The following is a 16,177-nucleotide window of genomic DNA, read 5'->3' as shown; positions in this document are numbered from 1 at the left end:
TTCCTGGTTTACAGTATATTAGGTAGAATAATTAGAGTAACACAAGAAGTGGCCACGTACAGAGACTGGATATCAAAACAGTGGGGAATGCAAAGTAGGACCGAGTCTTCATGTAACGGTAAGATTTGTCAAAGCTTGGCTGGTGGTGGGAAACTTCCTGCGTATTTTGATTATGTAAATTTTTTGCTGCTTTTGCTCCACGTGTATGCACCTTTAATATGAATTTGCTATATTAGTGAAGAGGTGATGAACTTTCTTTTGTTTTCACCCAGAAAATTCAGTTTTGTATAAGAATAAAGAAGCTATCCCACAACATCTTTGTTCTGCTGTTGATGAATTTGTTCAGCATAGAGTCTGGACAGTCTGTAAAGTTACAGTCTGTAAAGCGTGCTGGCTTACAAAGGAAGCTTTTGAAAAACTTCAAATTTAAATTACATGTGTTGTTACTGTTGCACTTCCTTGTCCCTTAAAATGTGGACAAGGTTTTAAAAAGGATCACTAGGGATGCTAGTTTAAATCTAAGTCCTTGCCTTGTGTTGGTATTTTTATTTCTTTTTAAAGTATTTGAAGTCTGTCTACAGAAGCAGTATTTAAGCCAGGACTGACCATATAAGTGGAATAAGTCTTAAGAGAAATACTAAAATACCAATCACAATTTTTACTACTGACAAATGGAAATACACTAAATCTATCCAGAGAACTTGCTGGGAACATCCTTTAAAATCATCTTTATTTTCATTGCCCGTCTTCTGACCCCACCCACAAGTTGCCACCCTGTTTTGGTGTAGGTGTATCTGCTGGCTGGAAATTTTCAAATTACAATTAATTTTAATACTCTACAGTTCATTTCAGAATGTTAGGTATTAGAAGTCTTCTCCTGTTAATACTGATCAAAGATAACAGATGTACCCCATCTTCAGGCTGGGTTGGGTTTTTGTTTATTTGCTTTTAAAGCTTTTGTTAGTGATTTCCCCCCGCTGTCCCTGCAAATACAATGTGTTCCTGGCCATATCTGTTTTATCAGTCTGTAGGCTTCTATGGCACAGCTGTACCACTCGGCAATGGCAGTTAACCACCATTCATTCATTCCTGAAAGCTCTGTAGCAGTACTTAGCTATCTATTGTGACATATATATTAAATTGTAAATAAATAAAGCTAGTGGTGAGATAAACATATATTACATAAATCTATCAGAAAGTCAATTCAAGATGACAAAAAAAAAAGCTTTTTCTGCAGGTACTAGCTACTAGGAAAGAAGCAGAAGTGACTCCAAGGTGCCTTATGTGAGACAAAGCAGTCAGTTTAAAAATAAGAAACCCAAGATAGGAGGGTAATGATGGCATTACAGCGCTCATCTTGCAGGTTTAGTTTAGATTTAAGTTCTGATTCTTTTTATTTATTAAGACAGAAGTTAGTGAGATAGAAGTGTTCTGTATCTCATGTTTTCAGTTTAGGGTATCGTACAAACATACAATGAGAATTATTTACAGTTCTTATGACCCGAGCAACTCCAGTAGAAGACAGCTGGGAGTTGCAGAATTTTGGGCTCATAGGAACTGTATTTAAACCTGTATTTTTGAGAGCAGTTTAAGCACGTCATAAAACGATCTTATTTAAACGGCACATCTGAGCTCCGTTACTACTTTATTCCATGCCTTATTTCTAACTTCTGTCTTGAACTGTGTGTAATGCTTGATGGTTTTCATAGTATAGAATCACGGGTCTTGTTAGGAAATTACCGAGGGCTCTGCAGAGTTTTGGTTGCTGTACCCAGTACGTACAAACACATGTACAAATGTGCTTGTAGGTAATGGAAGTATGTATGTGCATAGGTGTCTGTACGTGTCCTGCAGGGTGTAATAGATACATAGTACCCGAATGGGTGTGTATATTGGGAGGGAAAAAATATAGGGCAACATAAATTTTGTCAGTTAATGGGTGGTGATTCTTCTGTTTCATTTTTAATAGGTAATGGAGTAACCTTGATAGTAGATAATCAGCAGCTGGACAAATGCAACAATAATCTTGCTGAAGAGAACGAAGCACTGGGAAAACCTAGAAATAAAACTTCAGAAACACTTAGTAAACATTCTTCAAATTCTTCATCAGGTCCCTTATCATCATCATCATCTACATTGTCCAGTTCTAGTGATGTAGTAAGTACTGGAGATTGTCTGCATTTTGCCTTTTCCAATTTACTTGTTTTCTTTACTTATATTGCTGCAAAAAGCTCAGAATCCTAGTTAATTATTTCATCCAGAATCCTAACTTGCATAAGATGTTACCTCTTATGCAATTTCTACACATGTAAATTGCAGTGTGTTTTTTAACACAAAACATGTAGGAAAGTGAATACAGTAGATGTAAAGCTTCATAGCCCTCCTTTCTCTGGGAAAACTGTATTTCAAAAAAAGACTGGTAGTCCTAAGCCATATGCTTAAAAAGTAATACAAAATGCCTTATTTAAAAAAAAAAAAAAAAGAAAAAGCTTGAATGGGAATTCTGTTTAAAAAAAAAAAAACAAATAAAAGATAAAGCCCCAAATCAGAATCATTTACCGATACATTTTTAAAACAGTTTGTGGACTCAGTAAGAATTCTGGATTGCGAGTTTTAATACTTAATAAACACCTTTCAAGTTTTGCCCATTGCTAGCTTTAATTTTAAGGGAAAACTCACTCACTTTATAGAAAGACTCACTTATTCTTAAGAAAAACTCACTAATACTTTAAATTTTCCTGAAGGATTCTGATGGAACACCTTGCAAAACCTCTAAACAATTGAGTTGTCGTCAGTCTACGACAAACAGAGTGGGGTCACAAGAAGTATCACTGGAATCCTCCCAGTCAAGTGGGAAAACACAAAATAGCCAAACAGCCAATACATCCAGCAACACGAACAAATCTCAGGTTTGTGAAATGTTTAAAAGCAACAACTGTGTAGATTATTGGAATATTACACATGCCCTCCATGGAAGGATAGTTTGTTCTGGAAAGAAAACAGCGTGTTTTTCTCTTCCTCTTTGCCCTACTAGAAAACTTTGAGCACTGAGTGTGTCTAAAAATTACCTGGTTCTCTGTTTAGGTTAGAGAGGTGAATTTATAATGGTGCTTTTCCTAGCCTTAAACAGACTAAATTGGAGTGACTTTGTTTGGGGAAATCTAGATTTGCCAGAAGTATGCACTTGTGTTGTCCAAGTTTCCTTTATGCAAAAATCATGTTGGTCTAGTCTTAACTGCTGAATTTGAGATCTAATGCGATTTGCATGCACTTTAACAAACAGCAGAAATGTATGTTTAAACTACGACAAGCTGTTGATCCTTGTTGAAATATCTTCTATTAAGGGAGATGGAGATACTTGCTGACATGAAATTCCTTTAATTTCCACTTAAATTCAAATGTCTTTATGACGAGACCTGCCAGAGCTTATTCTAGAGGGTTTCTCATGTTGAGAATACTTCTGTGACAACTCAGTAATCTGGAAATGCTGTATGCCTATATGTACAATATACCTCTGGATAGATGCAATTTACATTTTTACACTTTTTCAGAATTTATTTTTCATTCATTAGAAAAGTCCTAGTATGGAATCTTCTAGAGTAATATTCCTGAAAAGTAATTCTGAAGACTTGCTGGTTCCTGTTTGCTGGTGATCTCTAGCTAGTAACAAGGAAGTTTAAAAAACAAAACAGGCCTTGGATATATACTACTAAATTCTGTTGCTGGAATGTGAATATGCACAATCTGAGATAACATGCCATCTGCAAAAAGATATGATATAAAATTAGTCTTGTTCTTAAAACAGTGTTGTCTTAACTGGGCAGGGAAGATAGATTTGAGCAATCTTCATCTCTTCCTGGATTATGGACTTCTGTTTCTGTAAAACACTCTTTTGATGGCTGTGCAGTGGATGAGAGAAGAGTTCTATCATTTTCAAAATTCCAAGTGCTATATACTCGTCACTCTGCATTTGCACGGCTTCGGGTCTAGAGATGAGCATTTTGTCGCAGACAACAAAATGAAAAATACGTGGTTCTGTGCTGCTGCCTAAGCAATGGCCTAGCTTCTTTTGCCATGCCAGGTTGTTTGTGTTAACATTGCTGTGAGTTATTAATGTCCTTTTTATATGGAAATGGGGTTGTATATTTGCCACACTTTCTCCTTACACCGACTTACCAGGCTCTCTTTATTTTTGCAGCATGGATCTGCACGGTTATTTCGCTCTTCTAACAAAGGCTTCCAAGGTCCAGCAAACTCAAGCCACGGTACCTCAGTCACAAACAAACAACATCAAGGCAGCAAATCACACCATCAGTACTTCCATGGCAAAAAGAGGAAACACAAGAGGGATGCGGCCCTTTCAGACCTTTGTAGATAGTTGCCTATTTTATGACTGTTCTTCTGTGTGCAATGATCTCATGCTACAGGATAGTTTGATAGTGACTCCTTGGATCTCTTCCGGAGCTTCAGACTGTTCAGACATTGATTAGCAACTGCATTTTTTTTCCCAGCTCGCCACGGAACGGATCATGAAGATTGATCACTGAAAAAAAAAAAAGAAAAAAAAAGAAAAAAAAAAAGAAAAAAAGGAAAAAAAGAAAAAAAATTAAAAAGAGAAAAAATAAAAAAAATACGGAAAAAGGCTGCTCATTTGATAAGTCATATGCTACAACAGGGTCATTTAGGATATTAAAGCTTGAATGTAAAATAAATGTATTTCCCATCAGCTCATGCTGACCTGTAGGGGTAGTACTCAGTGTGTCTAGGGGGTGGTAACAAACAAATAAAAAATAGGAGAAAAGGCAAAAATTTGTATTTTGAGGGAAACCCAGCCTTTAAAGGTGAAAGTAATTTGTGCATGATTTTTTTTATTATTTTTGCATATACTTACCATTTTATTGTGTATATATAGATGACCATATAGGAAAACTGACATTTGTAATAGTGGATTTGTTAATACTTTTTACATAACATTACTGTTTAAATTGTAAACATAAATTTTTCTCAGGATTAGTTTGGAAAATAATCTGAATTGTCATCTTAACATCCATATAAAGAGACATTTCTAGTTATATTGCTCAGAATTTCTTTTCTTGGCATTTAAGAGATTTAATAGAACATTTGATCTGCAAAAGCTGTTCCTCTGAAAGAAAGGTTTATAGTGGCAAATGAAATTTTTCATTTGTATAAAGTGTAGATGTACTTTGTGTAGACACTGAGCTTGTCATCTCGGAGAAGTAACCTTCACCTTGTTTTCTAGAGTGCCATCATTTCAGGCAATGGGGTTTTATAGTTGCACCTTCCTTCTCTTCCTTGCCTTAGTGGTCCCCCCCTCATTTTTTTTTCCTTTTTTCTTTTTTTTTTTTTTCCCCACTTTGGGGGGGGTTGTTTGGTTGGTGTTGATGATTCTTTTTCTCCCCCTCCTTCTCCCCAGTTTAAAAAACAAAACCAAAACAACTCAGTTTGTTACAGATGTTTGCATTCCTGGGCTGCTTAAATCCCATGCCTCTTTGTTGGTGCCTTCCCTCCCATTTCCAGGTCGGTTTTTTTCTTTTATATTTCTGCTGACTCCTGTAGGAGATGATAACTGTTGAAGCTTTAAGTAAATTTTACAATTAAAGTATTTTTTCTCACTCCCCTCTAAGGCATTTTTATATTTACACTTAATAATTAAAAACAAAACAAAAAAACTTCAAATAATGAAATATATTTTATATTGCCTTAAAGACCCAAACCTTTCATATCTCATAGTCTTTCTTCGTTGATCTAGTTATCACTTCATTTAAACTCCGCATTTGTCTGGTTTAGTCACATTTTAAGCCTAGGCTGCAGTAAGCTTGATGCCATGAATGCGAATCAAATGTGTAACTACAGGCATAGTTTGGAAAAGGGGTTGGGACACTTCAATGGTAAAATGTTAAGTGGCATTTACTTTCACATATTTCTTTAAAGAGGAAAGTCTGTACTTAGCATACGTGGCTGTATTTAATGCAGCTGTTCTGGAGATGATGCTTTTATAAAAAGTACTATTAGCTTTTAGAAACTTTTTTTTTTGTATACATTTGCAGAACTCTACAGACCAACTTGACCTTTACTGGGCACTAATGAGTGCAATGATTTTTAAAGTAAAATAATGCTAAAATAAGACCAGAACTGATGTCATCACTTAAATTAATAAACATTTTCAATGTGTTAAAGTGTTTTACTTCAAAAAGGAAAATATATATATATATTATTCCAGAAATGTTGAAAGTCATAACAGTTACTCAAACACTAAGCTTAAGTGATGTTAATTTGACAATATTTTTAAAAATTTTTAGATTCATATTTTAATTTGAGATAATTTTATCAACACGATGTTGACCTTTTGTTCATAGAAACTAGTAAAAGTTATACCACATTATGCATAATCACAGTATTTATTTTGTTTTAGATTATTGTGAATGTGTAGACTTAAGTTCACCGCTTAGGGAACAATTATTTATAAATTATATTAATCCAGTATTGTTAGCTGCTATTAGCAAAACTGTTCCAAAACTTAATACTTGCAAAGATCTGTATCGCATTTACCACACTGAAGTGTTTTTAAAAGAATCACCCTCATTGTTGAAAGCAAATGTACTCTTAGGGTGCAGATATTAGTGTTCCAATAAGCATGTGATAATTTTAAGGTGGTGGTAGCGGGAAGATAATCTTGATTCCATTGGGAATCTTAGGTTTGCCTCAATTTATGGTTTTCATAAATTTAATGGAAAATAGCTTTTCCTGGACTGCTCAAGTTTCTTTTTGGTAAACAGTATCTTTCTAAAAGAAGAAAAAAAAAAGCATGAAGGAAGAATTGAGGTATTTTACATTGCCTCAAATGACCAGCATTGTATTCATAAAATACTGTATATCTTGCAAATCTTTATTTAAACAGAACAGTTGAACTGTTCGTTTTTCAATCTGAAGTAAAATACTTTCAAGACCTTTTAGTTTGCCTGCTCATTTGTCTTGTACATTTCATCTCTGTATTTGACTCAAGTCTAATTCCTTTTTGAGTTTCAATACTTTTGTGAAGATTTTGTGAATATATGAAAAATAAATGTTTAATCTAACTACTGTAGTTTATCACCATTCTTGACACTTACCCTGTTTTTCCCTTTGCAGTACTGGAAGGAGCAGAATAGTCAGACCACTTTGTAACTTTTGTAGTATCTGGGTGCTTCTCGCTGGGAGCCTCAAACTTCTGTTCAAGTAGCGCTGGTCTGTGGAGCTGAAGCAGAGCCTGTGTTTCTGAGAATGAGAGAAATAATATATATGTATATTTTTAAGTATTATTTTTCTATAGCTTTCCTCTGCAGTATATGTAGGAACTTGTGCAGAGGTTGGTTTACTTTGGGCTCCAAACTTGTGTTGTATCTAGTGCTGCAGCTGTAGTGCAGCTGTCTTTCAGAACTGGCACTGAGCAGGACGTTGTGGAAATACGCCAGTTAATTTGGGTTACCTTTGGTTAGAAAGTTTGTTTAGCATAGTTCCTGAAGCAGGGTTGATTTTACTAATGTATGGCTTTGGTTATCTTCCTTGCATAGATCAGTAAGAAGACACATACATACTGACAGCTCTTACAGACTTGCTGCTGGTAGTTTAACACAGACCACCTAAAATTCTTAGACACACTTCCTGTTGAACATCAGATTGATTTATTACTTTTTTTTTTTTTTTTTTTTACATTTTTAAAGGATAGATCAAATAGTGTTTATACTTTAAAAGCTGTGTATTTATTATTTTTTATATTGTCAATCCTCTACCTTGTGGCAAAAAGGTGAACTGCAGGTAATTCTTTGTGACACACCATGATTCTGTTTATTGACCTCCATGTTCTGTGTGGCATCCTCAGAATTTACATCTCATGTTTTTAAATCTTAAATGAAGTTATTTTCCTAGAACTAAATTGTTAGAAAATAAGTTGTCCAATTGCTGGTGGCAACTTTTTCTTTCAAATTTATTTTCAAAATGGATCTTTTTCATTTCTGGACTCATCATGTATGATTTCTAAATGCAATATATGAGAGAGTAATTAGAAAATAGTCTATCTTGAAAATGTTAAATAAAAGCAGCCAGCCATTTGACATCTTGATGGATGCTAAAGCTCGCGATAGATGTTAAGACTGCCAACTTGATTTCCTGAATAGTAAAAGCTGTAGGAGATTGCACATACTTTGCAAAGTATGCAATTACTCAAGAAAGGAGTATGTTTACCCACTCAGGGGTTGTAATATAATATACCTTTGATTATTCCAGCTACTGTTAAAGTGCGAAAACTAGTGATTACTTACTCTACTGATTTCTACAACTTGATTCTTTTGCTTAACAATGCAAAATGATGTTCTAGAATCAAGTTTGTCATGTCTTGAAATGGTGTTTCTTTGTCCTGAAAGTGCAAAATGTGAGAGCTTTATTTTCAATCTAATTTGTAGTGTTTGTGTAGTTTCTCAGAAGTGTTTTCCATTTGCAGTGATCTAAATGTTAGTCTTGACTCTATTTGCATGAGCCGTTTACCAGCAGTTCTGTCAGATATTCATGGATTCATGAATTGTAAAGCGTGTAGACCTGTGTGGTGTTGAACAAAGTCTGACAAGCCATTGGTTCAGTTCTGTTGAGTGTCCAAAAAACAAACAAACAACAACAACAAAAAAAAACTACCACCCTTGTGCAGTGATATAAAACTACTTTTGCCTAGGTATGGAACCGTGTTTGACTCCTGAGCTGAAAGATCATTAAGCAATTAAAATCAGCTGATTAGCTATTAGGAAAACAACCAGTACTCTCAGCTGCATTTTTCCAGGTCTAAAGTTCATTTACTGCAACAGATACGGTGATAGCAAAATCTGAAAATAAACCTGGTTAAACTGTTCTTTTACGCAGCCTGACCATGTAGCACTACGGTATCTTCTCTGAACTTAATGTTCACATCTTAAAACACAAACGAATCTTAAAAACAAATCTAACTTGCTGGTATGTATACAACTGGTGGTTGCACCTAGAGTATGAAGAAATATTTTTGCCCCGATAACATTATGTGGTTTAGGTGAAATATGCATTAATGCTTGCTGTTTGTAAATCCCTAGTTCTGTGGCCTATTTCCAAACAAGACTTGTTCATTCTTACAGTAAGTAGGGGACTGACTAATGATGAGATGTGTGTTTTTTGGTTGTTTGTTTTTGTTTTGTTTTGTTTTTCCTCTTCACTACAGTGGATATTGAATCAAACTCATTTGTGGTTGTCTGGTAATCAGTAACTATGAAAAGACCATTCTCAGTCAGAAAAATCAATGACTAAACCAACAGCAGGTAGAAATCTTTCATATTTTCTTCCTTCAGTGCTAGCTTGTTTGCTTATTCTTTTCAAGATGTTTGACAATGCAAGGGAATAACTTAAAAGGTAATGTAACCTTTTCTATAAGATTTCTATTTACATCAAGCAATGTCTTACTGAACCTATGTTATAATGTTATATTGTATCCATCAAGGTGACAAAAAGCAGTCTAATTCCTGAAAACTTCATGTACCTCAGAGCTGGAGTGTGTGCTGTCCAGTGAATGACTTCTGTGCAGTGTCTCAGCAACATACCCCAATTAAGAAAGGTAGTTTGAAGGTTTCTGTTTTGCGATGTTGCTTATACATCATTCTAGTTACTGAAGGTTATAGTAGCTTATTTGGTACTGCTGAGCTACCATCTGCACTCCTCATACATCCCAAATTCCAGAGAATCCCACTACTCTAAGAGTATAACTTAGAAAACTGTATATTTGTACTTAAAAAAGAAATGTAGCCAATGATAGCAGGGTTCAGTTGCCAGTGGCTAGGAGCAGTGCCTGCTGTGGAGAAAGGAGCCGTTGCAGTGATCGGCTGCCCTGGCAGCCCCCGGCGCATTCAGGCAGCCTTCGCCTCCTGGCAAAACAGGCCGTGGAGTGGACCCACCTTCCTAGGCAAAGTACTTGATTTAAATACACTTAACAATTAAGTATCTCTAAATTCTTGAGAGCAAAGTCACATGCTGGTCCATCAAAAACAGAACAAACTTAGAGTGCATGGGCAAATACAGATGTTGGGAAACCTAAAAGCTGAAACATTGATGTAAAAGGGAAAGAATTCAAACTTCTGCAGTTTCAGAGAGCACTGGTCTGAAAACCTTACTATGCATGGATAGTCTGATTTAAAACAAACAAACAGAACCCTAAATCTTCAAATGGTGTTACTGCACTTTATTTCTACTGAGAAAAATAATATTTTACATTACAATGGTGATTTTAGAGGGATATTTTTGAAGTAAAAACATTAACAATTCACAAAATAACGCTAGTTCTGTAGCTTCTCCATATTATGTACTTTTTCTAGTTATCAACACTATCAAATCTGTCCATGAAAAATACTGTACTTGAGTTGCGTGTATGAGTTTCTGTACATGTACCTGTGGGAAAGCCTGAATATTCTAATGTGGTTTAGCGTGGGAAAACTACAATTAGCAATTTTGATGAGCTGGTGCAATACTAAAAGGATATATATTAGAACTGATGTTTACTTTTCTGATGTCATTATTAGAAAGTTATTTTAATTTCTTGTTTCATGGCCTCCTCGATATCTTGATTTTATACATGTTTTCTGCCTTTGATGCATCTGGCCTGTATGAGAAATCACAGGTGTCCTTTTCTACTGCCTCTGGCTGGAATGTTAACTTTCCCTGCAGCAGCCCACAGTGCTGCGCTCTGCACTTGTAGCTAGAGCTGCAGTGTTATCACACCAGTGTTGTGTCTGCTGCTGAGCAGTGCTGGCACAGCATCGGGCCTCTCTCTAACCCTCCTAGGGAGTGGACAAAAAAGTGAGAAAGGGACATCACCAGGGCAGCTGGTATAAACCAACCAAAGGGATATTCCATATCATGTGGTGTCACACTCAGCAATAAAAGGTGGAAAAAGGAAGAAGAGGGGCGGAGTGGGCTCTCGTTGTGCCAAATCTCTGTCCTCCTGAACACTGGCTGTGTGTGTTGAAGCCCTGCTTCAAGGATGTGGTGAAGCATCACTCGTTTGTGGGAAGTAGAGAGTAATTTCTTTCCTCTGCACTTCCACACAGCCTTTACTTGTTTTGTTTTTCCTTTTTCCCCTCCCTTTTTTTTTTCTCTTTAGTTAAATTGTTTTATTAATAATAATCTTTCCTTAATAATTATTTTTTTTCCTTTAATTATATTATCCTTATCTCAACCTATGAGTTGTTCTTTCCTTTACTTCTTCCCCTGCCCTTCTAAGGAGGGGGAGTGAGAGAGCAGTTGTGGTGGAGTTCAGCTGCCTAGCATGGTAAAACCACCACACCTTTATCCTACCTGCCTGCTGGCATCAGTTAAGACTTGATTTAATGAGCAGGTAGATCACTATTAAAGAACAGTAATTATCCATTTTTGATATAATCAAAAATTTTTGATACAGTGGAACTCTGTAACAAACAGTAACAAACTAAAGCATTTCTCATCCTAATTCTTCTCAGCTTTAGGATAATAACTATATCGGTATGTTTGAACATGCCAACTACATGGAGGAGAAAACAGCCTTTTCCTCAGTATAAAGTAAAACAAAAGTATTAGAATACTTAAAGCTCTCTGTGCTAATATAAGGCTAGATCCTGAGGTAATATAAATCATTTTTGCTCCATTAGCTTCAATATAATGGAGCTATGTTGATTTAACCGGATGATTTTATCCACTTGTTTTTAATTGCTTTGTAACAGACTTTTTGTTTGTTTGTTTCAGTACATCCGTGTTTTCTAGTGGATTCTCCAGGAACTTTGTTGTAGAATTTATGTAGAAGCATTTTCCCTAATAATACACATGGTCTCTTTGTTCCTTCCTGATTTTTCCAAAGTATTTTTGGTTTCCAATATGCCCTTCTAGCTACTAATGTAAAGATATGGGAATTGCAAATTGAAAACAGCTCAACAGTTTCATCATTCACTGTGAAAATAAAACAATGTGTTCTTTTTTGTGTTCCTTAAATCAGTAACATCTTCCATTTTATTATAAAACCTACCTGCAGTGCTGCAGTCTCTAACAGAGAGATGGCCTCCTTTCATTTATGTTCTTCCCTTGTATAACTTACCAATTAGGGAAAAGAAAGAGTGACCACTCAATAAGATCATCATAATCATTTTTTAGTCAGTAACAGACTGGATCTTCTGTCACTCTGCACTGTTGTGGATAATTTGATTTCCAGAAGAAAATGTTAACATTTTAATACAGATCAACTTGAGTATACAGAAGCATTATAAAACAGGTCTGACCTCTTAGTGCAGTCCAAATCACAGCCACAAGCACAGGTAGAAGGTTTAAGCGGTCAGCCGGGCACTGATTTTAAGGCACAACACATCTTCCTGCTCTGCAGAAAAAATGTTAGATATGAGTGAGAGAGGAGATGGAAGTACTTTTCTGATTCTTAATTCAAGAAGTCAACAAAACCTCACAGCCAAGGCTTCAAAGCTGAAGAATATCTCATGGGGAGACTTGAACTCCTAAGTCCTTCAGTTCCTTTAGAAAACGGCATATTAGCTCCTCAGTCATATAGGTACTTTTTTGGGACTGTTGATGCTTTTCATAATTTCTTCTATTGTTTCACAGTGCTGTGAGTTTGTATGGTTTTTAAAGTTTTATTTGGAGAAACTACTTTTGTAGAATTAAGTCCCACTGACTTTCATGAAATATGGAATGCTAGAAAATAAGATCTTGGTTCCAAGTCAGTTGGAATCTGGGAGACTTTTAACACAAGTAACAATTATGACAGGAGACCTGAGTAGCTTTTAATTTCCCTAAAGACACAGGTAATTCATATGGAATTGATTGCTTTATTTAAAGAAAAGCAGCAAATTATTCCCAACAGCTCCTTCAATTGATCTGAGAGATCAGAAAGGCAAACTACATAGGAGCAGTGAAACTCTTTCTTTTTATCATGGCTGATACATGATATCCTTTAAATGCAGATGATATCAATGTAACAGCTCAGAATAATTTCCCTTTCATTCCTTCCTAAGCATGTAGTGTCTAGCACGTTGTGATTGTTTTTAGACATCTTTGAACTCATAAATTTGCAGGAAATAACACATAATTTACTCAAACTATTTGTCTCATCATTCACTAAATTAAGACAAGACCGTCTTGGTCACTTTTTCTGGATATTTTATTAACTGCTAAAAGGCAGCATGATAAAACATAGTTTCCTAAAACAGGCTGTTTTCTGTGATGTTGCAGGATTTCAAAAGACTGTTAAAAATAAGTAGCTATATCTAAAAGTCTTTGTGCTAATTTTAAAAGTACATCTTAATATATTGTCCTTGTTAAGATCATAGAATCATAGAATAACCCAAGTTGGAAGGGACCCATAAGGATCATTGAGTCCAACTCCTGCAGATTATGCCTAAAAAAAAATACCCACAAATTTTCTCCTGCATAATAATTTTCAAATTAGTCTTAAGGATTTAGAAATATTTTCTGAAATTGTGACTACATTTCTGATTTGCCTTCTTTGTTTACTTATTTGCTCAGCAGCTATCTTTTGAGTATTAGCTGACTAATTTATGGGAGCCACTAGAAATCAAAATGTTGAAACACTTTGCAATTAAATGATAAAAACGTAACTTACTGGGTCCAAAATCAACCCTTTTACTATTGTGAATAGTCCAAGCATGTGTATCCTGAAGGCAGGCTCACACAATGACTTAAGAATCCAATTTAACCCCACAAATTAGAATTATACTAAAAGAGTTCTACATTTTCTTTCAATTCTGTTGCTTTTAAAAAATAGTGATTTTTTTTCCCTTCTTTTGTAATAGTTCATAGCACTGGGCATTATGACAATTTACCTTGAAGCATACATCCTCGTTGTACAAAGTAGACTTCTGTAATGCTCTATAATTCAATTTGTAAATGCTGCTGCACATAGACTCAATATAAATAACACATCAACAAGTAATTCATATACAAAATTGAAAAATAGTTTGACTTTTGTTATATTAGATTTTATCAGTCAATGTGTGGCATTTTATTTTAATAACAAATCTATATTTATGATAGCTTATCCAATTCAGTCCGGAAAGATTTGATTTGTGTGTTTAATACAAACATGTATGTTTTATATGTTCAATATGTACATATTGTAGAGCTGCTGGACTTTTCCTGAAAAAGTGCTTGCGAATAATAATGTCTGTTCATCTGAGAGTAACGTTTTCAGGGAAGCAAGTAAAATCATAGGGACTGCTATTTTCTAATTTGAACATTTTCAGGTGGACCTTCGATAAAGGACTCTTCTTTTCACAGTTTCAAACATCTACAGTTATCACGTACACACAGGCAATTTTAGACCAATATATAGGTGCAAAAAGATAAACTAATAAAAGTACAGGCTAGGTGCTATCACTCTCACCCGGGACAGAACCTTACACTTCTGGCAGCCGCAATGTCAGGCGCTCTCCAGTAAGGGGTGGTAGCATCTCCTCTGTGAAATTCAGCCGGCTGTACTCAACTGTGCGGCACTCGAGGGAAAAACTAGCTGCAGAAAAAGAAATGGGGAAGTCGATCCACAGCATCTGTAGGAGCCAACGAAATGTATCTTAATTTCTACGTTTCGCTTTTTATCCTTTTATATCTATTTTGCTAGAAATGTATTATGTTAGTTACTGATAGTTTAAGAGTAATCTGCGCAACAGTGTACATACAGCACTTAGTGTTTTGGAACCACTACCATTAAAAAATTACACTGTCAGTAGCACTGAATCATGCAGGAAATTTAGAACTTTGTCTGGAATAGCAAATATTTGTGGATATACAGAAATGATGTTAAGCAATCTGTGTACTCGGAAGGTCCACAAAATTCTGATGAAGTAAATGGAATCCATCTGTTCTGAAATCAGTCCATTTATGATCTCAGAAGAACAATGTATTTTCCATTTCCTGCATTTTTTTTAATCCCTGTTATCTATTCCAACATTCAGTGAAGACAAAGAATTCTTTTTAACAAGTGTTTTACTGGAAGATCTTTTTTTTTTTTTTTTTTCCCCCCTAAGAAATGGTCCGAATAGCCTATGCACTGCTTCCATGTGAACATGCTAATAATTTCCCAGTGCTTTTCAGATACGCAGTGGCCAAAACAGGAACGGGAAGACCCAGGTAAGATGAAGCATGTTGTACAAGACTGCCCATAAAAGTGTCACAGGACACAGAACAGAGGAGCAGAGTCCAGCCTGTTCGCTGCCCCGTCCTGTGCCTCAGGTATGACAACTGCTGCTTCTCCAGCTCTGTTGCTTACATGCTTGTCCCATTCAGCGAAAGCTAGATTTTTATTCCTCTCCAAGATTCCCAGTCCTAATAGCACCCTGTGTGCCTGGCAGTGTCAGAGAGCTGTTTGCCCACCACCATCAGACAGGAGTGAGGTGAACGCAGCTGTCCTGCCTGCGGTGACTGTGCTGAGCGGTGCTCGCTTGGAGGGGGTGAATTCAGGCACATAGACTCGGGCCTACAGAGGAATCGCCAGCTGGCTAGCAGTATTTAGCTCCCATATTACGGCAGTACCGTCAGCCCCGGGGTCACAGCGTGCTGTTAGCATGCTCTGCCTCCTGCTTTGCCCTTCAGCAGAGCAGCTGAGGCGGGGGGCACGGGCACCTGCCCCACAGCGCCTAACGCCAACCTCTGTGCGGCTCGGTGTGCTCTGCCCCCCTCCACGAAGATCCAGAGCCTGCCACGGGCCTGGGCCCCCGGACAGCTTGTTGAGCCGCGGGGACACGCTGAGGAGTCCCGGCCAGCCCTGCGGAGCCCAGCCACGAGCCCGTGAGAGGAGCGAGGCGCTCAGCAAGCTGCGGAACACGAAGCCGTCGCCGCCCTTCCCGCTGAGAGCCCTGCGGCTGTCCCAGCACGGAGCCCCCGGGGCCCCGCGCCGAGCCCCCCGCCCGGCCGCCCCTCAGCGGCCGCCACCCGGAGGCGGGCGGGGCCCTGCCGCGTTCCGCCCTCCGCGGAGCCTCGCCGGGCCCCGCCGAAACCTCGGGCGGCGGCACCGGCCGGGGAGGAGGAGGAGGAGGAGGAGGAGGAGGAAGAGCAGGAGGAGCGCCCGGTCCTGCCCCGCCGCCCGCTTCTCTTCCGGCGGCCTCAGGTGAGAGCTGGGCCGGGC

The 16,177-nt window shown here is 37.3% G+C and overlaps 2 protein-coding genes and 1 long non-coding RNA gene across 8 annotated transcripts in view; 2 read left to right on the top strand and 1 right to left on the bottom strand.

The window, feature by feature from the left end:
• TENT4B (terminal nucleotidyltransferase 4B) overlaps positions 1-4,631 on the top strand; it is a 38,498-nt gene extending 33,867 nt beyond the window's left edge. For both annotated transcript variants that reach the window (XM_068693577.1, XM_068693578.1), the window contains exons 9-12: positions 15-118; positions 1,970-2,157; positions 2,745-2,909; positions 4,199-4,631. In XM_068693577.1, the coding sequence (XP_068549678.1) occupies positions 15-118; positions 1,970-2,157; positions 2,745-2,909; positions 4,199-4,378 (637 nt within the window). In that variant the 3' untranslated portion in view covers positions 4,379-4,631. The remainder of the gene's footprint in view (positions 1-14; positions 119-1,969; positions 2,158-2,744; positions 2,910-4,198) is intronic.
• A 2,505-nt stretch (positions 4,632-7,136) lies between these two features.
• LOC137861963 (uncharacterized) lies at positions 7,137-15,945 on the bottom strand. Of its 3 annotated transcripts, none has more exons than XR_011099954.1 (4): positions 15,586-15,945; positions 14,453-14,566; positions 12,309-12,403; positions 7,137-7,275 (listed from the first exon to the last, which is right to left on the bottom strand). It is a non-coding gene; the product is annotated as an uncharacterized lncRNA (long non-coding RNA). The 3 variants fall into 3 exon arrangements; XR_011099956.1 differs by having other exon boundaries at positions 14,458-14,566; XR_011099955.1 differs by having other exon boundaries at positions 14,441-14,566; positions 15,586-15,725.
• Positions 15,929-16,177, top strand: part of ADCY7 (adenylate cyclase 7) — a 62,672-nt gene continuing 62,423 nt past the window's right edge. For all 3 annotated transcript variants that reach the window (XM_068693573.1, XM_068693567.1, XM_068693570.1), the window contains exon 1: positions 15,929-16,159. The gene's annotated coding sequence lies outside the window, so the exon portion shown is untranslated. The remainder of the gene's footprint in view (positions 16,160-16,177) is intronic.

The sequence above is a fragment of the Anas acuta genome, chromosome 10, assembly GCF_963932015.1.
Source record: "Anas acuta chromosome 10, bAnaAcu1.1, whole genome shotgun sequence".
Lineage (NCBI taxonomy): Eukaryota > Metazoa > Chordata > Aves > Anseriformes > Anatidae > Anas > Anas acuta.
The sequence above is the reverse complement of the archived record's forward strand: the minus strand, read 5'-3'. Positions and strand labels throughout refer to the sequence as shown.